At 61.9% G+C, this 21,433-nt stretch overlaps 1 protein-coding gene across 1 annotated transcript; it reads right to left on the minus strand.

Moving 5' to 3' along the window:
- Nucleotides 1–693: 693 nt before the first annotated feature.
- LAMC3 (laminin subunit gamma 3) lies at nucleotides 694–19,429 on the minus strand. Its single transcript, XM_075772415.1, is given in 29 exon segments — nucleotides 694–1,359; nucleotides 2,021–2,120; nucleotides 2,324–2,470; nucleotides 2,723–2,922; nucleotides 3,035–3,137; nucleotides 3,478–3,639; nucleotides 3,763–3,907; nucleotides 4,242–4,376; nucleotides 4,509–4,585; nucleotides 4,884–5,089; nucleotides 5,524–5,662; nucleotides 5,754–5,932; nucleotides 6,014–6,156; nucleotides 6,273–6,426; nucleotides 6,787–7,032; nucleotides 7,115–7,303; nucleotides 9,085–9,303; nucleotides 9,562–9,628; nucleotides 9,631–9,676; nucleotides 9,890–10,088; nucleotides 10,388–10,504; nucleotides 12,030–12,166; nucleotides 12,507–12,605; nucleotides 12,681–12,798; nucleotides 12,972–13,160; nucleotides 13,545–13,711; nucleotides 14,389–14,519; nucleotides 14,712–15,016; nucleotides 18,997–19,429. Coding segments are annotated over 29 exon segments (4,785 nt in total). The 5' UTR covers nucleotides 19,415–19,429; the 3' UTR covers nucleotides 694–1,111.
- Nucleotides 19,430–21,433: the final 2,004 nt, after the last annotated feature.

Consider the following 21,433-nt stretch of genomic DNA (forward strand, 5'->3'; position numbering starts at 1 on the left):
CCCGCATGGGAGCACGGCGTGAACGCACAGGGTGAACGCACGTGCCTTTTCTTTAAAGGCGATGCAGCCACCGACCTCTGCCGCCCAGTGGGAGCGACACTGGCAGGAGCTGGCCCTGTCCTGCTGCTCCCCGGCCAGCCCGCGCGGGCTGCACAGCCTGGTGCCACCAGCTCGAGGTCTTTTCAGTGGGGAGGGTGCGTGGGTGCTGATGCGGGGCTGTGGGGTGATGCAGCTGCAACTGTCAGCTCTCCCACCTCCCTGCCCGGTGCATTGCTGTGCCACCCAGCCCCTGGGAATGCCGGCAATTGAGCTGGTTTATATCCAGACCTGGTGACATCCAGTCAGCCAAGCGGAGCTGGGACAGGACACAAAGGCCGGAGATGTGAGCAGTGGCAACCTTGTGCTACCCTGGAGCAGGGGAACAGCAAGAGCAGAGCTGCTCTTTCCCTGCAGCAGGCAGAGGATGCCCCACCTGCCTGCAAGGAGCTGGTTAAGGGTCCAGCTTTGCTCCTGCTTGGCCCCGGATTTGCCCTCCCTGCTGCAAGCTCCCTTCCCCCGGGGAAGCAGGCAAGCCGCGTGCCCTCGGGTGAGCAGCTCTCTGCCTGGCTTCCCCACAATTCATCCCTGCCCCTCTGCGACCACAGCATGTGAGCATCACACCACGGGGTGCTGTGCAGGACCAGCATCCAGCATGCACGGAACAGCCTCTCTCATCTCCTGGGGCAGGAGCGATTGCTGTGTGTTACAGCTTTGGTACTTTACACACTTGATAAGCTGTCCCTCCCTGGTGGTGACGGTTCTTTGTTCACTCCATGGTGAGAGACAAACCCCGCGATGGCTCCGTCTCCTGCACAGAAACGTCTGTGGTCCCTGGTAGCTGGTTGTCCCCCTGCTCGAGGACAGAGCTGGTGGCTGAAGTCATGCCGCAGAGCGCTCGGGACACTGACCCTGAACTGGTGCAGATAAGGACCTGGGGTGCAATATTGTACGGAGGGCAGCGCGAAGAGCAGCAGGAGGGATCGATGCTGGTGAACGCAGGGTGTCCTTCTCTCTGCCATTCCCTGTGCGGGTGGGACATGGAGGTGATGGGGCAGCGGCCAGGGACCTGTCACTACCACTTCGAGCAGCCCTCGGGGAGGCTCCGCAAAATGTCCTCCAGGTTTTGCTTGTCGGCTCGGATCTCGGCCAAGTCGCTCTCGAACGCCTGGATCTTCTCCCGCTGCCGTGCTGCCTCCTGCCGCAGCAGGCTGAGCTGGCTGGCCAGGGCGTCCGGTGCAGCCAGGCGCAGCCACAGCCGCTCCAGCTGCAGCTGCCCGGCGCTCAGCACCGCCTCCACCTGCGTGGCTTGCTCCAGGTTGCCTGGACAAGGGGAGAAGACATGGATGAGAGACAGAGTCAGGCAGGAGAGACTCTGGGTGTGCTCCAGGGCCTCAGACCCTTGGCACCAGGCAAAGTGGAGGGAGCGGGTGCAGCGGGGCATGGAGCCATTGCAGCTTCCCAGCGATCACAGATAAAGCAAATAGGACTGTGGCTCCAGGGAGGGCCTGGGCACATCACTCTCTTACAGATGGGTCATGATTTCCACCACTTTGCAAAACCTCTTGGATGCAGAAGCCCTGGAGCGCTCAGAAATGTACCCAGATGATCAAAGCAGGAGGAACTGGAGCAAAACCAACCAGCAACAAGGAGTGAACCCAGCCCAGCACCTCCCTTGGCTCCAAAGAGACTGAGCCCTTGACCCAGCCCTGCTCCTCCTGGAGATGCCAGGGAAGATCAGTGTCCCCGCACCAGGCATGCACACACACATTCAGCAAGCCCCATTCTGCACGAGGGCTTTCCTTGAGATGTGATCCCTCAAGAAGCTTTGTTAAGAACATGAGTGATCTCACCCAAAGGGCACCCAGCTCAGCCCAGATGGCCAGTGAGCAGGAGACCCAGCGCCAGCGAGCAGGATAGCCCCAGGCCCCAACAGCCTGGCCCTTTCCCAGGACCCTAGGACGAGGTCCCACCTGGGTCTCACCTAGGCTGCTCAGCAGGTCGTTCAGGGTCTCGATGTCCGAGATGAGCGAGCCCCGGGCTTCCTGGAGACTTTTTGCCATCTCGCTCACCTCTGTCCCCACCTTCCAACACAGACAGACACCCAGATCAGGAACACCATTGGCCCTTGGCTGGACAGGAAAGGGGAGGGGATCCCAGCAACGTCCCCAAGGCATTCCCCATACAGTGGAGCCCAAAAGCTGGGTTGCTCCCTATGCTTTGTGCTGTGGGCAAAGCCCCTTCCAGGCTCTGGAGGACACAACCTGCCCAAGGGGACCCAGCTCACCTGGTGTGCTTCCTCCAGGTCCTCCCTGAGCTTCTCAGCCACACGCTCTTGCCGGGAGAGCTCTCGCTGGGTCTCGTTGGCACGCGTGGCGAGCTGGCTGGCATGCTTGCGGGCCTGCTTGCTCTCCTCCAGCACAGCCTGTGCCCTCTGCAAAGGGATGGAGATGGGGACAGTCACCTGAGGACATGCGGGGGGACTGTGGCTGGCTCCCAGGCTGGGGCTCTGGTCGGGTCCACCCCTCCAGTCTGCTCGCAGACAAGGGTGGGCTGTGCTGGAGGGGCAGCAGAAGCTGCATTTGGGACCTGCAACAGCCTGGGCTCTGCCTGTGATGGCTGCCAGCCCAGCTGTGCCCCACAGCCCGGCGCAGGCTCCCCGCACCCCACATCCCTCCGCTCGGACCTTGGCGCTCTCCCCGGAGATTTGCTCAGCCTCCCCGGCCGTCCTCTGGGCTGCAGTAGAGATGGACAAGGAGCTTCCCAGCATCTTCTCTGCCTGTTTAATCTTCCTCTTGGCATCCACCATCACCCTGTCCTGCACAAGTGCCATCCTCCTACTCAGAGCAGCCTGGCCCTTCCGATGCCCCAGCACCTTCCTCATGCCTGCGGGAACAACCTGGCTGTCACCAAACCGGTCCTTTCTCCCCTTGGCACCCAGAGCCAGCGTGGTGAGAGCCGAGCTGTCACCAGAGATGCTCTGGCCAGTGCCTTTTACCTTCCAAGTTGGCCAGGAGGGACTCTGTGTTGGAGAGCACAGCTTTTCCATGTGAGATGGCCGAGGTGGCCACGCTGTGGGCAGAGCCAGCCCGGTCCCGCAGCTGGGGAGAGGAGAGCAGGAGTGAGGCTGGGGAGGAGGCAAAGAGCTGCACCCAGCTGGGAAATGTGGGACCCAGCCTGCTCCCACTTGACAGGCAAGGTCCTTGGGAGATCCAGGACCCCAAGGGGAGATGTCTCCCAAAGCATCTGCGCCCAACCCCCTGTCTGCAGGCATGGTCCCTCCGGGCCCTGGAGCCGTGGGGCTGGGGCTCACCCAACCCCCTGTGCCCCGGGTGGGAGGCAGGAGGGGGATGTGCCTGGCATGCCCACAGCTCCAGTTGGAACAGGGGGTTCCCATCACTTATTTTGCAGAAACATCTCATGCAAGGGAGCAGCATTTACCTGCTCGAAGCCACGAGTCCTCTGCAGCTCCTGGCGCAATTCAGCTGCCAGAGCACGGGACGCCTCGATGGCCTGCTGAGCTGACAGCTCCTGTGCCTCTGCTGCCGGCTCCAGCGCTGCCAGGTCCTGTGCCAGGGCTCCAGCCTGCGCCGGCAGCGCCTGCTGTGGGGTCAGGGATGCCAAAGGCTCCATGAGAGCATCTCCCAGCTCGGGAGGCAGCGCTGCCCAACGGGTAAAGCAGGGGGTAGGGGTGCAAGCAGGAGCCTTAGCTTGGTCGCTGCTCACCTGCCCCAGTGCAGCCACCTGCAGAAGTTTCTTGGCCATGTCTGCATTTGCTTGCTGCACAGCAGTGAAAGCTCTCCTGGCCTCCACTGCCACCTCTGCCGTGCCAGCACCCAGCTCCTCCTGCACCCGCTGGACCTCCTCATACCTACGTGGACAGGATGCCGCTGTCACCCAGGCCCCTCCGGTCCCTCAAGGGATGGACATGACAGCTTGAGACCTGGCCCTGGGCACGGATGTAGGGGGAAATGCTGGGGGCTTTCCCTGACACAACCCCAGCACGGAGTGCCCTGGCTCTCTGCTTTGCAACGCTATGGTGCAATGAGTTTGGTGGGACTCAGCACGTCCCTGTTTGTTGGGCAGTTGCCAAATCACTGCGACCGAGTCCTGTAACAGGGACCTGGCTGGAAGCAAGGCAAGGGGCTGTGGTGCCTTGCCAGGCCTCCCTTGCTGCCAGCCCCACCTTGTTGCCAGCCCCTCACCCAGCCTCCAGCTCACGCTGGACATCCCACGTCGCATTCTCCTCCAGCAGGCTCCGCAGGAGCTCGGAGCTGGCGTTGGAGGCACGCAGCGCTTTCCCAACCACCGCCTCCACCTGCACCGCGGCGTCCTCGTGTCTGCAGGGACAAGGACACCCAGAGAGATGATATGAGGATTGGCCTCCTGGGAAAGGAGCGGCCATCCTGCAGCCCCAGACGGGCAGGCAGCCTCCTCTGCTGTGCGTGCCGGGATCAGACGTGCAGGCACACCTCTCAGCCAGCGCCCGTGCCTCCAGCGCCCGGCGGCTCCAGTTCGTGGGCTGCTGAGGGATTTTCTGGGGAATCTCCTTGAAACACAAACATCAGCAGTGAGACCCCATCGGGGAGCAGGGACCCTTGGACTCCACCAGCCCAGCACCAACGAGAACATCCTGAAGGGCTGGAGGAGGTTTGCAAACAGGAGCGAGCAAGGGAAATAGCTCCTCTTGACTCAGCTGCAGGAAGGGCTATACCCGCATGGACCCTGGGCTTTCCCACTCACCCATGGTGTTGGACACATCCCACCCCACCAGTCCTGCACATCCCACTGCCCCCCAGGATGGCCACCAGCCTCCCTGGGAGCCCAGGGCTGGTGGAAGCCCGCACCGTGGTAGCCAGGGTGTCCGCAGCGTGCAGGATCTCTTGCTGCACCGACTGCAGCACGGCCCCGATCTCTGACAGCAGGACGCAGGTCTTGGGGGGTCCATGGTTGGAGCAGCCGGTGGCCTGGCTGGCGTTGCTGAGACGGCCCCGTGCGGTGCCCAGTGCCTCTGCCAGCCACCCCACCTGCGCCGAGAGAGCGGCCTGGGCACCTGTGGGCAGCACAAGCAGCTGCTGTTGCCCACAGAGGTGCTCAGGGCTCCCCACTTGCCTGTGGGGCTGCCCCGTGCCTGAGCTCTGAGCCCCTGCCTGCTAACGAAAGGGGAAGGCAGTCCCTCCCGGGTGCTCCAGAGGGACCCAGGGATGCAGCATCCAAAGGACCCTCTGTGTGTGCTCAGCCCCCCAGTAATGCCCATCACCGGCTGCTTCAGAACCTCCCTGCATGCTCTGTCCTACACAAACAGGCATGTCCCCCCCGGGCTGTCCTCCCCTTCTCAGTCACCCCATCGCCCATGCTGAGCCCAGCACCGACCTGGGACCTCCTTGCACCCACCCAGCACATCACAGCACCCTGCGGGAGCAGAGGGTCCCTGGAGGGGTGATGTGGGGCTCCCCCCATGGTAGAGGGAAGAAGCATCCCCCGTACCTTGCGGGAGGTGAGGGCCGGGCAGCCCGTCTCCCCGGGGCACGTCTCCCAGCATGAGGGACTGGCCTGGGCGGGCGTCGCAGCCTGGTTTTTGCAGCCATTCCTCCATCTCCTGCAGCCTGGCCTTCAGCTGGTCGGCCTGTGGGCGAGATGTGCGGGGACATGGGGGGACAGCGAGGCAGCACGGGGGTCGGGGTGCTGCACCCACCTCAGCAGGGCACGGGCTGTACCTCATCCATCACCAGCCCATAGCAGGCAGGACACTGCTGGCAGCCGGAGCTCGGCAGGTCGGGGAAGAAGTTGGCCTGGCACCGGTCACATTTGTAGCCCACGAAGCCAGAGCGGCAGAGGCAAGTGCTGTTCTCGTGGCACTGCGGGGTGACGGAGCCCAGCGGGGAGCAGTTGCAGGCTACGACAGTGGCAGAAAGGCGTCACGCTGCGGCTGCTGGCCCCGGTTTAGGGACCGAGACGCAGTCCCCATCCCCATTACCTCGGCAGCCCCTGGCAGAGAAGCCGAAGAAGCCGTGGTGGCATCGGTCACATTGCTTCCCCGTGACGCCCTCCTGGCAGGAGCACTGCCCCGTCAGCGCGTGGCACTCGCTGTCCCGCGACCCCGTCGCGTGGCACTCGCAGCTGGCACCGAGGGATGGAGGGTGATGAGTGAGCAACGGATGCGAAAAGCAGAGACCAGAGCCCGGGGTGCAGAGCCACCGCTGTCCCCTCGCAGCCCCATGCCATGCCCCACATACCTCTTGCACCCCACGGCAGGCTGCAGGCCGTAGTAGCCAGGCTGGCAGAGCCCGCAGGTTCTGCCCATCACGTGCGGGAGGCAGTGGCACTGGCCCGTGCCGGGATCGCAGCCCTCCAGCTCCAGGACTGAGCCGTCGGGGTTGCAATCACAAGCTATGGGAGGCAAAATACCGCTTACATCCCGGCATGGGGCTGGGGCAGCGGGAATGGGGGGCTGGGGCAGCGGGAATGGGGCGCTGGGGCTGAGCCCCTCACAACGGGGAGGGCTGCATCCCCCCCATCAAACAGGGCTCCAGGAGCCTGAGCCCCTGCAGACTGGGGTATCTCCAGGGAAGGACAGCAGCGAAGAGAGGGAGCAAAGGCCGTTCCTGAGCATTTGGGGCCAACCTGGACCATCCATCAGCCCCTAAACCTGCTGGGCATTCCCCTTCCATCCTCTGCCTCCACTGATGGGAGGATTTTGGCTATGGTGGGACCCAGGGGAGCAGGGCCAACCCCTGGGGCCGTACATACGTGCACACTTCCCGGCAGGGTTGGCAGCCAGCGCGTCCCCATAGAAGCCCGGCCGACACATCTCACAGTGCTCGCCCGTCGTGTTGTACAGGCAGCGCAGGCACCGGCCGGACACGGGGTCGCAGTTTCCCACAGCGTTGAGATCCACATTCCCGTGACACTGGCAGGGGACACAGGGATGCACGGGGCCCCTCTGCCCCAGGGGGTCCCCGAAAAACCCGTCATCGCAGAGCTCGCAGCGTTTTCCTGGGGAAGGTGAAAAGGTGGAGAGGGTCCGGCTGTGCCGGGGCTGCCTGCGGCTCCCTCGCCCGCCCACCCCCAGCCTCACCTCTCTGTCCCGGGGGGCAGTGGGTGCAGACCACCTCCCTGCTGCCGGGCACCTCGGTGCAGGGCGAGCGGCCGGGGCACGGGCACGGCTTGCAGTCATCGGAGCGCCCTGCGAAGGGGTTGCCATAAAACCCGGGGCTGCAGCGCTCACAGGAGGGACCTTCTGTATTGTGCAAGCACTGGCAGTGCCCTGTGAGGAGGAAAACAGAGCTGAGGGTCTGCAAAAAACCCAGTCCCGAATAATAGTGGGGACCACAGGAGTGATGGGGAGCCAAGCGCCGCGCGCAGCACACCGTGGGTGCCGAGAGGGATGTGCAGCTCCGGCCAAGGGATCACGCTGGGATTGCACAGCCCCAACCGGGACTCGGAACATTTTCCCTGCCTGTCCTGTCCTTGCTCAAGGAAGGAGGTTTTGGAAAGGATGCCGGGGCCCCAACGCCAGCCCCACGCTGCCCCGTGGTGCGGGGACAGGCAGCGCTGGCGCACGCAGGCAGCACCATCAACGTGCACTGAGTCTGTTGGCGCCTGCGATAATCGACAACACATTTCTCAGCGACCAGGCGCGTCATTTCCAGCCTGTCATGGAAAACACAAGAGCCGGCCGGCACCCAGCGGGGAGCGAGCATCTCCTTGCGAGCCGAGCCGGTGAGTCACTGCCTTCCGAAATCAGCTGGGGGGAAGAGGAGGAGGAGGAAGGATGCTCAAGGAACCCCCCCACCTCCTGGCACATGCTCTGCTTGTCTGGAGAGAGAGAAAAGGAGCCAGGGGGAGGATTTTTCCCTGTGATTTGTGGGGTCAGGTCATACCAGGCGGGTTGTGCAGGAGGAAATGGGTATTTTTCCATTTTCCCCACATCCAGGCAAAGCCAGATGATGGCAAATAAAGGAAAAGTGGGTGGCAGGAAGGAGTGGAAAAATAAACGAAAGGAAGTGTGCGGGCTGGCTGGGGCTGGCAGCGCCTGGGCTGGGACATCAAAAGCCTGGCCCCGTCCCTGGGGATGGTGCGGTCGGCGGTGCCAGCCCCGGCTCTGTGAGATGAGGTCGAGTGTGCGGAGCTGCTGCCGTGTTTCCTCTGGCAGGGCAGGGGCAGTGGCTGAGCACAACGCCTCTTCCAGCCCTTGCCATCCTCACCATACACCCGGGGCTCCCTCCGGATACCAAAAGCATCATCTTATTTCCGAGCTCTTTTCAGCACCGATCGGAGCTGCTGCTTTCTGCAGGGGTGGACGGGGAGCAAAGCAGCATCTCACAAGCCCCTCATGGCCCTGATCTGCCTTTCCCCAGGGCTGACAGCAGCGAGGCTGGTGCTGGCTTCACACATCCACCTCAAGCTCCAGGGCAGCGGTTTGCAATCCCGCCCCTCTTCCCCAGTAAAAGCCATTGGGACACTTTGCCTGGCGGGAGAGGGGAGAGCCAACACCCTGCGAACCACCCCAGGCACAGCCACGCTGCCCTGAAGACTTTGCTTTTGCTTTTTCCTCCCTTCAAGCCATAGTCCCTGCTGCAGTGCCATCCCGCACACCTGGCACCGTTATATTTTCTTGTTCTTTTACTTGTTTCTCTGCTGAGGTTCACCCCCACTTTGCAGGCACCAGGGCTGTGCTCAGTCCTGCTCCGCTCCTCGGGCAGCCATGGTGCTTGAGACCCATCCTGGAACCCTCTGCCTCTCTCCTGCCCTGGCCCCTGCCTCCTCACTCCTCTGAGAACCAGCACCCTTCCTTCCTTCTCCTTTAAGGTCACAAAGTACCATGAAAGATGCCCCTCTTATAAATTACCACCGTTATTGCAGTTTGCTAATTATCTCTGTGGTACGAATGCAGTCCCTAAAACCAGCCAAGCAATTCAACTTGCAAGTTTTGGGTACCGCAACCTCACAGGAGGTTTCCAGCATCTCTCACAAACAACCTAAAAGTCATGGATTTGTCACCCATTCCCGCAGCGACAGGGTGAGCGGGGGCCGGGGGGTGCACACCTGTGATGGGGTGGCAATCCCCATGCCGATTGCAGGCGCAGGGCACGCAGATGACGAAGGGGCCGCCGAAGGGCATCTCCCGCTTGAAGCCGGGCGCGCAGGACTGGCAGAACTGCCCGGCGTAGCCTGGGGGACACGTGCACTCCTCCACCCAGCCCGCTCGTGCCCCCGGCCCCGGGCGGGCAGACGTGAGCTGGACCTCACTCAAGGACAGCCGGCCTGCGAGAGGGGAGAGCGGCGTGAGGATGGGATGGTCCCCTGGTCCTGCTCTCTCCATCCTGCCTGGAAATGCTCCAGACAGGTGTAGGAGACCCCAAAATACCACCTGGAGAGCCCAGGGGTGTTCACAAGAGGAGCCAGCCCCTGCCCCAACACTCCCCCTGCGATGCCTCTTGGCCCTGAGAGCCTGACGCTGCTTCGATGTCCCCAGCCCCATCCCAGCTCGGTCCCCATGGGACATTGCGTGGAGCCACCCACCTTGCCACGGGGCCTCGCTCACGCGGAGGCGGAGGGCGGTCAGGTTGGAGAGCAGGCGCTGGAAAGCTGAAGGCCGACAGCGAAGGCCTCCGCACCCTCCTCTGCCTCATGCAGCCTGTTGGAGAAGGAGCATGGGAGGATGGACAGGGCCATCCTGACAGCCACCCACCGCAGGACAGCTCAGCTCGAGACCCAGGCGCAGTGATGGGGGCACAGTTAAATCCCCAAGGGGGGCAGGGAGCGGGGCTGAACCCCACAGCACAGGGCAAGATCAGACACGCTGTGTCCCAAACCCAGCCGAGATTCCCCAAAGTGCCATGACGGGTACCTGAAGGTGACAGCCTGCTTTCCGTGCTGGGGCTGGGTCTCGCTGCTGGACATGGTGATCTCCATCCCCTCGCCCTCCAGCACCAGCTGGACCCGGAGCAGGAGCACCCCGGTCTCCGTCCCCATCCCATTCCCTTCCACTCCCAGCAGCAGGGACAGGAGCTGCCCGTAACTGAGACGCTGGTTCTGCAGAAACTTCTCTGCGAGGGGAGAGAGGACCAAAGTCTGTAGGACATATACCCCTACGTGGCTCTGTTCCCACCGGCATCACCAGAAACCATGGTCACACTCCTAGAGCAGGGCCAGCTCCAACATGCCCTCCCGGGGTTCCCAGCTCACCACCCCCAATCCCCCACACTGCCTTGTGTTATTGAAACACGCTCAGCTTTGGGATGGAGCCCAGCACTTCTTGCACCAGCTTAGAAATGAGATGTCCCATGAGAGCAGCGGGGGTTCCCCACGACAGACCAGGACCCCAGGGACCCAGCACACACAATACCTGGTGCAAGAAAATCCACCGGCTCCTCTCCATCCCACTTGGTGACAATCTCCCCATCAGCCCAACACAGAGGCAGGTCTGCGGTGCCTGGAGCTACGGCAGCCCAGCCCTCCAGCCCTGCGTGACGGCACACAGCAGCAGTGCATGGGTGAAGGAAGCAGCAAGTCCCCCAGCCCAGCACTAGCAGAGTGCTGCTTTCAGGGGCTCTTCCCTCCTCCCGAGACTCCCCAGGGACTTGTAAGGGGCCAGCACTTTGTAACACCCTGCTCTGCTCGGGCTCTGTGCTCTCATGCACCAGAGAGTGGCCCTAGCCAACCCCCCCATCTGTTTATTTTCTTAGATTTGGAGGAAATTATTATCTTTAAACTTTTGCCCCCCTGCCTGTGCTGTGGTTCCGTTAATGTGGGCTGAAGAGCACAGGAAGCCCAGGGAGAGACGGGGTGTAATTGCATTGAGTTGGTTTCCTTTAGAAATCAGTTAAACTCCCCGCTCCCCCCCCCCGCGCCACTCCCCAGGGTTAGTTATTTCTTCCAGCCCCGGGCGTCCACAGGACGAACACTTGGAAATGCCTCCCTGGCTGTTGAGTGGGCTGTGCTCGATTATCAAATCATCCCGAATCTGGGACCCTTTCACCCAGCACAGGAAACTTCCAGCTGATACAGCTCAGCTGCGGATTGGGGAGCATTTTGGGGAGCAGGGCTTTAGGAGGGCGGGGGGGGCTGCACCCTGCCCTGCGCTTCCCAGCTGTGCTGAGCCTCTTGCAACCCAGCCCAGGGCTCTGCCAAACCTGTCCCTAAAGGAGCAGCCCCAAATTGGCCGCATGAAGGGTGAAAAAAAGACTTGGTTTAAAGCCTGGCTCCGTTTCAAGGCCACGGAAGACATTACAGCAGTACAGCAATTGGCAGCATGGTTTAAAGGCAATCAGGATAAACCCGCGCCTGACGTGTTCGCATTCATCTGCTCGCTGGCACGCATCCTGTTGGGGTACAGGCGAGGCAGAGAGCCAGGCTGCCTGCGATGGGTGCCCATACCCTGCTGGGGTGCAGGCAAGGGTCCCGGCGAGTGAGAGCTGCGGTGGGTGCCACGGTGTGCCCGCGGCCAGGGCTGCACACGTCGGGCTGTGTGGGAGATGGCAGGGTTTCCCCAAACATCCTGCACGCATCCAGCCCTGGCTGCAGCTGGGCAAGAGCACCCCATCGCGTTTGCCCCAGCCCCCGTCTGCCCTGCCTCATCCCAGCTGAGGATGGAGACAGGAAGGAATAAATGGGAGAGTTCCCACCCGGCTCCATCCTTTTGGTTTTTATCTTTCTGAGATGATTTTTATTGCTTCTGCAGTCCCTGGTGTGGTGGGACTGCTGTGCTCGGCCCCGCAGCCCTCGCTGAGCCACACACAGCCTTGGGATCAGGTCTGCGTGGAGGGACACCATGTGCAGCCAGGGAGAGCCTGTCCCCACAGAGCTGGGGGGCAAAAGCAGAGGTTTAACAGCAAAATAGGGGCAAGCCAGAGAAAACTCCCTCCAACCACAACCACCAGTCAGCCCCAAAGGGGGATGCTCAGCCCCAGCCTTCCCAATCTGCCAGTTTTTTGGCTGGACTTGGTGCAATTGTGCCCTCTGTATCACCTGGGGCCGGGGGTGGGTACCTTGGCTGAGGTCGGAGCGGATGTGGGTGACCTCGTAGCCATCTGCCGCCATGCAGGCAGTAGAGTGGCCGTAGCAGAAGCAGCTGGTGCAGCCGGCAGGGTTGTGGGGATGCAGGTTAAACCAGCCCAGCTGGCACCTAGGCACGGGGAGGAAACAGGAGCACATGGCATGGGGCCAGCAGAGCCATGGGGGACCACAGCAGCATCCCAAGGGGACACTGGTGGCAGCTCTGAGTGAGCCCAGTCCCAGTGGTCCAGAGGGATGCAGCCCCGCGGCCTCAGCAGCCAGCCAGGGAGCGACCCCGCAGGATTCCCATCGCAAAGCTGCTGTGAAGGGTTGTGTGCAGGGGCTGGGGAAGCAGCAATGCCCTGCGGGAGTAAAGATGCCTGCCCTGCACTGACCACCGAGCCCCGGCACAGAGCCCAGCCTGGAAAGGGGCCATGGTTGCATCCCTGTCCTGGGACCGTGGTGCTTACCTGTCGCACAAGTGCCCCTCCACCCTCTCCTTGCAGGTGCAATGCCCTGTGTTGGGGTCGCAGGTGCCCACGCTGCCCACTGGGTCGCAGGCGCAGGGTCTGGATGGGGCAAGATGAAGGCACAAGGTGAGCCCCTGTCCCGTCCCGCTTGCCAGCGGGTGGGTTCCTCCTCACCTGCAGCCGCCTTCGCTGAGGCTGTGGTAGCCACCCTTGCAGCACTCGCACTTCCAGCCCGTCACATTGGCTTTGCAGAGGCAGGTACCCGAGCTGTCGCACTGGGGCTGTAGGGAGCCTGTGGGGACCCCGGCCAGCTCTGAGGCTCTTGCCCAGCCAGGGAGAGACTCAGGGGAGGAGATGGGAAGACCATGGGCAAGGGAGAACCCACCAAAACCATCCCTCCCAGCCAAGCCCCAGCCGGGGCAGGGGTTTTGCAGCTGGAGCCCGGCTCAGCACCACCTCACGTACCTGCGGAGTGGCAGTGGCAGGGCTGGCAGGCTGCTCGCTGCTCCCAGCGGTAGTGGTTCTGCCAGCAGCGCTCGCAGTGGGGCCCGGCCGCGTTGTCCTGGCAGTTGCGGCCCTCGCTCCTGTGCCCGCTGTGGCAGTACAGCTCCCAGTTGTAGAAGCACTCGTCTGAGCAGCCACTGCAGTTGCAAGCTGGGGAGGGAGGCAGGAGGGGCGGTCGGCACCTGGGGGGCACAGGGCTCACCCAGGGGTTAAAGCAACCTCCTGTGGGGTTGGGTGAGCCAGAGGTGCTGCTTGGTTCAGCGACACGAGCTTTCGGCAATGCCTCTGCCATTGGGAGCAGAGATGGGTGCAGCACCATGCACAGAGCAGACAGCTGCACTCATGGGGTAAGGAAGTGTCGGGGAATCCTCAGGGTGCTGGGGTACAAATCCTCCCTGCTGACCCAGAGCAGCCTTACAGAATGGAGGAGGCACTTTCTTCCCATGCAGGAAGGGCAGGAGCTGCTGGACGAGCCGATGCAGCACCAGTGCAGCCCATCACCGTGACCATGGAGCCAGCCTGGGAGATACTCACGGAGACACTCGTTGGCAGTCTTGGCAGTGCCACGAGCCCAGGGCTGGTCCTGGTAGAAGGGCTGGCAGAGCTCGCAGTCGGTGCCAGCAGTGTTGTGGTGGCACACGCAGACCAGCTGCCCAGCCTCATCCGGTGCACACTCGCTGGCGTGGCCGTTGCATTTGCACCTGCAGCGAGACCCCAGCGTGCGCACAAGCTGCTCTGAGCACCAGCGTGGGCAGCAGCTGGCAACAGGACAGTGCCCAGGCTGTGCAGCGTGCGGCCCTGCTGGCGGGCCGGCTCACCTGGGGCGGCTGTGGGGCGAGGAGCGGGGCCGAAAGCAGCTCGGGCTGTGCCAGCATCGAGGCCACTCGCCATGTCCCTGAGGCGCTCCCGGCCCAGTGAGCTGGGAGGTCACACGCTGAGGGTGGCCGGTGCAAGATGCTAACCAGCTCCAGCTGCTGGGGCCCAGGGGGTGAGGTGACAGCAACGGGAGCTGCTGGCCAGCTGGAAGCAACCCAGCCCCGCTGCCCGGGATGACGAGATTTCCCACTCCTCCCAGCCGGGAAAGGGCACGTGCAGCACAGCCCACAGGCAGCACCGAGTGGGTGCCACCAACATCTCTGTCCCACATCAGCTCCCCCATCCCACCGTCAGCTGCTCTGGCTCCTAAGGCTGGGGCCATGCCGACTCCAAGCTCCTCCATCAGCCCCTGTGGCCTCGGAACACCTCTCTGCTGGCACCCCAGGACCCCTCTTTTGCTGTGGCCAGGAACCAGGCAGGGTCACAGGAAAAGCAACATGAGCCCCACTGCCCCAGGAAGGTCTCCCCCTCCTGCCCTCACCCCAGCCCTGCTGCCCCTCACCTGCCGCCAATGGAGAAGTCGGAGATGGCGTAGTAGTACGACTGCAGCACCTTGGGGTCCTTGAAGATGTCGTCCCCGAACGTGTTGAGCCAGTTCAAGGAGATGAGCAGGTTGGTGACAGTCACCCACTCCTGCGGGGGACACGGGGAAGGCGCCTTGGCAAGGGGTCTGGGCCACCAGCTCCCCACCCTGGCTGGGATGCATCCTGCCCCTTTTCCTATGGGGGTGCAGGGCATCGCAGGCACTTTTACCCTGAGTGGCTGCATTACTGCACCCAGTCCTGGGGAACCAAGCACCCACCCCCCCTCCCGCCCTGACGGCACCTGCAGCGTGGGGCTCCCATCGAATTTGTAGGCGCTGGGCCGTCCCTCGAGGGTGGAGAAGGCCACGTTGCCCCCGCTCAGTGGGGAGATATCTCTGAATTCGTCGGTGCAGAAAGCCACCTGCTCGTCCTCCCCCGGCCGCAGGTAGTGCCGCTGCCGCTTCCCGTAGGTCTTCTCTCAGGACACGCTGTAGTACTGGAAGGACACCCAGGGTCCCTCGGCGTGGCTGCGCTTGTAGGTGGTGAAGCTCTCGGGGCGACTGGTGTGAAACTTCAGCTGTACATAAGTGATCCTGTAGGCTTTGCCTGGGGATGGACCCACCACACCGTCACCCTTTCCCGGCCACCCGATGGGCAGCACAGCCTGCACCAGGGCTGAATCCCGGTGCCCTGTCCTGCACGGCTGCCAGCATCCCCCTGCTCCCACTGTCCCCCTCTCCCCGCCACAGCTAAAAGAGGAGAAACCACCATCCAGCTGCCCTTAACCAGCTCCTCCTTGCCGCAGCCCAAACCTCATCAAGCCCCAAATTGGCTCTCGCCCCACCGCAGCCGTGCACCTGTTGCACGGATGCACCAGGCAGGTTGCACGGGCAAGGATCTGCTGCAAAGCCAGGTTCTAACCAGCAGCAGGGAGGGGAAGAGCAGCATCCCTGGGGCCACGATCACACAGGGATGGGGGAGGTGGAAAGGGTCAAGGCCGGTCCCTTCCCAGGGAGCTGCATGCAGGGACCCGGCATCGCTGCCGTCTTTTCCGGGATGAAGACAAAGAGAGGCCACCAGTCCCCGGGGTGGCTGGCACAGCTCTGAAAGTGCTTGAAAGAATTAGCAAAAAGGGGGAAAGAAAACACCAAAGTGAACATCAGAACCACTTAATTGCCAGAGATGAAGGACCAGCTCAAAGATTGGATTGCTCCATAACAGCACTGCTCCTGACAGAGCAAAACAATTAGCTGCAAGGTTTTGGCTTTATTTGAAAAGATAATGAGTTGGGAATGTTAGAGGGGTTATTCCGGGACTAGGAAAACAAGCCTTTAATTGGGTCCATATGAATACTGTCGCATATGTGCTGTGACTTTGCTGCGGGGCAGCCGAGGCAGCCTGGCTAGCAGCGCTGTGAAAAGCAGCTGTGTCCCATCAGGAACACGGGGAGCACGCAGCCGAGCACCCATGGTGGGACAGACCTGCTCACAGCCCACCCGGACGTGACGAGGGCCAGGAAGGGGCTGCAACTGGGCTGTCCCACTGCCGCCTCACTCCCTTGTGCCTCTCCCCAAATTCACCTCTCCCCGGGACCCCCGATGGGCTGGTGGCAGTGGGGGTGCCCCTGCCCTGCACCCCGTGGTGGGGGATGCCTGAATAGGTGCCAGTTCCCAGACAGCACAGTCCCTGGGGGGACGTCTACCAAAACAGTGAGGTTGGGGCCATCGCCTCCCAGAGCAGTTTCCTCTGGGAGAGGAAGGGAGCTCAGCACCCTGTCAATAAACAGCCCCTGCCCCAAGCGGCCCCGTGTGAGGGGAGAGGGCGGCTGGGCTGGGGAAGCCGCATGGTGCCTCCAGCTTGGGATGGAGGAGGCTCGCTGCCATGGGGAATCATCCCAAGGGAGTGTGTGCTTTTCCCAGACAGATGTTTTAATCAACCAAATTCTGCTTAGTAAAAAAAAAAAAAAAAAACAGAAAATAACCCGGGCTGGTTGTCTTCCCTTTCCTGCTCGGGAAGGTGTGATGTGTCCCGAAGCCTGGCGTGCCACGGGACTGGGATGCTGGGAGGGTGCACAGGCAGCTGAGGGTGACAGCACCAGAACCCCTGGATGCTCTCCCAGCTCTGCTTTTGTTCGAACAAAGTGTTCACCCGCTCCCCGCAGAGCCCAAATCGCAGCTCGTACCGTGCCGGGGGTTCCAGGCTGAGGAGAGGAGAGAGGAGTGTGCAGGACGGTCACATCACCTGTGTGTCCCCAGCTGCCTCTGCCCCGCCCCAGACCTCAGCTCCGGGAGTCTGCCGCAGGCTCGCATCCCACAGGAAAATCAGTCACAGATGCAGATACTGTCGAATCTAAACAGTCTGACAGGAGCTGCTGGCATTCGGAGAGCTACCCGAGGAGCCCTGGTGCCTGTTGCCTTTGCAAGCCCACCAATATTTTGGGTTCCTCCCTGACGTCTGACTGGGTAAGTGCAATGGCCATGGGCGCTCAGGATTATCGATCCGCTCCAAGTCCAATGCACTGTAACGGCATGGCTGAAACCTCGCAGAGAAGAGAGATTTAAAGGATGATAATCTAATTAACGCCAGTCAACAGCATGCAGGTAAACACAGATCTTGTCCAACTCATTCAATATCTTATTTAATAAGCTACCCAGGTAACCACGCTGGAGAAACTACAAGACGTCTGACTCGGGACTGAGCAAGATGAGCAGGCTGGTAGGGATGTGCTACATGGGTTAAAAAACCCAATTAGTTGGTGGAGCTCACAAGCGAGGACTTGTCCTGGGCCGTGTCCTGGGGGCTGCAGAGGCCAGTTGGGCTTTTTCTCCATAACCCAAGTGAAAGCATTAAGGTAGCAATAAAAAAGTCTGCAGCTGGGACAATACCAGGGCCCGGCAGCTATGGGAAAGGTCAGACAGCAATGTGCTGGGCACGAAAATGACACTTTTTAGCATGGCAAGATATACGAGCCATGCAGGAAGAAGGGTACATTTGCCAGGCGATGCTCCAGCTCAGGAAGGGACACAGGGACCAGGGCTGAAGATGAGCTCAGAGCAACGTTATGGCCTTGGATGTGTTAATGGGAGACAGACACAGCAGGGCGGTCACAGGGACTGGACAAGATTCCACTGGAAACTGGAGTCCAACAGGGTCTGCAGAGGAGCTGGGGAAGAGCCAGGAGAAAGGCAGAGATTGGGAAGCAAGCCCCGAGGCTCGGGGAACTCAGGCTGCGGCAAGGGGCCACTGCACACGTCAGGGTGCTGGGAGCCCACACATATCCACATGCTGGGTTGGGACTGGTGGCCACAAACTCGCCTGGCTGCCCTGGGGATGACCACCAGCTTCCTGTGCTGGGGGCTGAAAGGAAGAAAATCCAGGGTGGAAGTCACCTGCAGCAGGGGGGGGATTGGCCACCAGAGGAACCGGTGGTGGCCTGTTCAGCCGTGTAGGCTGCATTCGGGTTGTCTACGCTCCAGGTAAAATACAAAGGAATTTGGGGTGATGTGACAGCCTGCGTTAGACAGGCAAGGGGCCGGCAGATCCCCTCCCGTGGGGCTGGCAGGAGCGGGAGCAGGGAGCGGGGCTGGCAGGCTCCTCTGGCATCGCTTCTCATGCCCGGTGGGGAGCTCAGCCCCAGCCTGGGGACCAGATGACCACCTGCTCGCAGAAGGCTGGGAAAGCGGTGACCTCCGCCCAGCCGGGCAGCTCCAGTGTCCCTGCTGGGCATGCACAGACCCTCCACCATCACCCCCACACCACCCACCAGGTCCCACCAGCACGGCTCCGTGCCACATCGGTGCTCAGCCATCCCCTTACTGGCTCTGACCACAGCCCCTCTGCTCCCCCCCTTGGGCATGCAGATGGCAGGGAATGAAGATTTCACAGTGCTGGACAATAACCAGGATAGTTTAGATGGCAGGAAAATGTTAAAAAACCTTTTTAAAATGCCAGGCATGCCCCATGGGTTTAAGTACCCTCCAAGTGGGCAGCTTGCACAATATTTAAAACTTAGGGGTCAGATCGCAGCAACGGAGACCTGCCCGGGCTGCACAGTGTGCAAAGTTCTCCCCCCTGCCCCCCCCGAGACATACCAGGTGTCCTCAGCAATGCACGAGGGCAAAACGGAACGGGCTTGGCACCCACGGTGCTCCCCCCAAGTGGGTAAGGCTCTCCCGGCGGGTGGCCGGGCGTAGGGACTCGCCTGCCTCCTGCTCCGCAAACTTGCATAATCGGTAAAAAGCAGCCTCGGGTGAACGGGAGAGGAGGCACCCCAGGCACTGCTGGCAGGGAAGCGGCACGGGCACGGCCGCTGACATCCCCTCCCTGCAAGGGATGGGGGCTCAGCTGAGGGATGGGGCAGACCCTCCCCAGGTCCTTTCAGTTGTCTGCCCGCAGCACTTCGCAGAGAACATCCCTCTCCTTGCACCCCCTAAAAGCCCTGGGGAAGGTCCTGTCTTTAACCCAAAAGCAGCACCAAGAGCTGCAGGGTGCAGGAGCATCCACATCCCCAGCCACACACCCAGGTCTCAACGCACCCACCGCCGGCATCCCTTGCCGGCACCGCGGGGGCTCCCGCCGGCACTTACCCAGGTGGAGGGTGATGTTGACGGAATTGGGGTGCTGGATGCCGAAGGCCATGGACTGGCTCTGCCACCAAGTGCTCTCCTCCTGGCTGTGGAAGTCGGTGAGGAAGGAGGCGTTGTGGTGGTGCTGGGGGTCGCTGGCGTCGCAGCGGTGGCACAGGGCGTTGGCGTGGCGGGCGCCCATCTGCAGGCAGTAGTCCTCAGGGGGGGAACCGCACGTGTTGGTGGCCTGGGCGGCCCGGCCAAAGGCAGCGTTCTCAAAGACGGGCATGCAGCGGCGGGGCTGGCCCTGGGGGTCCTGGCAGGCGGGCGAGCCCCTCGCCCCCAGCCCCAGCCCCAGCAGGGCCAGCAGACAGAGCCCGGGAGGCCGTGCCATGCCGGGGCTCGCCTGGCCGGACTCTGAGCCTCCTCTGGATGGCATGGCGAGAGCAGGCGGGACGGGACGGAATGGGATGGGACGGGTCCCCCTGCCTGGCACCTCCTCTCGCTCCGAGGTCCATCTTGTGGAAGCTGCTGGGAATGTCGAAAGCTTCGTGTGTGAGCCCAGGCTGCAGGGTTTGGGCTTCCCCCAGGCCATCCTGGTCCCCAGACCGCGGGGCCGGGCAGCATGAGACCCCCCCAGGAGGGCGCACCCCGGCCCTGCTGCTTCGGGAGCAAGGGAGGGAGGTTGCGCCATCGACTGCAGGGATGGAGCTGAGCTCCTCCATTTCTCAGCCCCGGGGATGAGCTCGTGGGGATTTTTCCTTAAATTGGTGGAGATCACAAATTTGCTCACAGTGTCAAAATGAAGAGGGGGTGGAGGAAAGGCAGACCCAGCACCACCCGTGCACCCACTTCTCCCCCCACAGTGACTTATGGGGACCCCACTGCTCCCCTGCTCACACCACCCTGGCTGGGTCGTGGCTCTGACACACCCCCAATGCCTCACACCAGCACTCACGGGTGGGAGTCCCGTCCCTGCCTGCTGCCACAGGGCAGCCCAGGCCCCTGGACCAGGGCGAGGGCACATCCCTGTGGAGGCATCTCCACAGGGTATTAAAACCAGACAGTCCCCAGTCCTCATTAGCAGCTTCTCAGGCAACGCTAATTACAGTCTATGCCAGAGGGGATCCCTCTTGGGACTGTGGCACCCTCCAGATTTGACCCATGGGGACAGGATGGTGACAGCAAGCAGGGAGACAGGCAGGCCAGCACAGTGCCATGCTCCTGGGCAGACCCCAACTCCTGCTCTGCAGATGGGTGTTTGCAAAAATGGGGTGCACGGGGGGCCACCGCATCTGCCCCCCACACTGCGCCCTTCCCAGCTGAGCTGCCCTCAGGAGCCCTGGAAACTTAGCCCTCATTTATAATTTAAGCTCCCTTCCTCCCTTTCCCTTCTACTCTTATTTATTTTATTCTCCTTCCCCGCGCACACTGCAGGGAGAAAGCACCGGAGGGAAGCTGTGAATCAGAGTCTTCAGCAGCATCTCCCGCAGCAGCACCGTTTCAAAGCCCCATTACCATATATTGACCCGGGCTCTGACAGCCGGAGCCAGCTCCGCTGGGAAGGGCGAATTTCCCAGCACTGAGGAGATGTGCATCAGCTGCCTGGGAGCAGGCAGCCGGTGGCAAGCCCACTGTCAACCTCTGGGGAGAAAGAGAAATGTTTTCAGCTCAATAATTGCCTTGCGCATCTCCACCATCACTTTTAAGGGGATTTGCATCGTGCAGGGATGAGGTTTTCCAGGTGTTTTGCTTTCCCCTTGCTACTGAGGATACAAGCTCTGGGCAGGAGAGGCTCTCTGCTGTCACGGATTTGCCACCTCCTCCTTGGGATGTTACACACACCCAGGACATGACCCTCTTGCAGAGGGGTCTCTGTTAGAGAGCAGTGAGGCCACGCAGCCAGGACTTAGTGGCTGCTTGCGGGATGCACAGCGGATTCAGGCAAAGCTGATGAGTATCCTGACCCCTCCTCCTCCTCCAGCATGGCCCACCCGGCATGGGGGGATGGCCCATGGGGACAGAGCTTGATGGAATCAGTGGTGACACCACCATGCCTGCCCAAGGAGATGGCCTGCACTTGCTGTGCATGGGATGGGTGCACCGGGCTCATGATCTGGCTCTGGCTCACGGTCCAGCACTGCTCTGGGACCAGCTGCTGCCGGTGACTGGGGTCGAAGGCCAGCTGGAAAAGCTCAGGTCCTCTCCTATGCACAGGCAGAGAACAGCAATTCCCTCCAGTCAGGTTCTCTTGGGTCAGCTCTGAGGGCAAACTGGGGAGATGGAGACCCCATCTCTGCACATACCCCCCACATCCTGGTGACTGGCAACCACCCTGCTGTGGCTCACAGGAGGAAGAAGGTCAGCCAAGAGTCTTGGTTCAACCCTGTCCCCCCATGAGTGTCCACCAAGGGCAAGGAAAAAAGACCATCACATCTAACTTCAGTCCACAAGAGAA

Source organism: Balearica regulorum, chromosome 20 (assembly GCF_011004875.1).
Source record: "Balearica regulorum gibbericeps isolate bBalReg1 chromosome 20, bBalReg1.pri, whole genome shotgun sequence".
Taxonomy (NCBI): Eukaryota; Metazoa; Chordata; class Aves; order Gruiformes; family Gruidae; genus Balearica; species Balearica regulorum.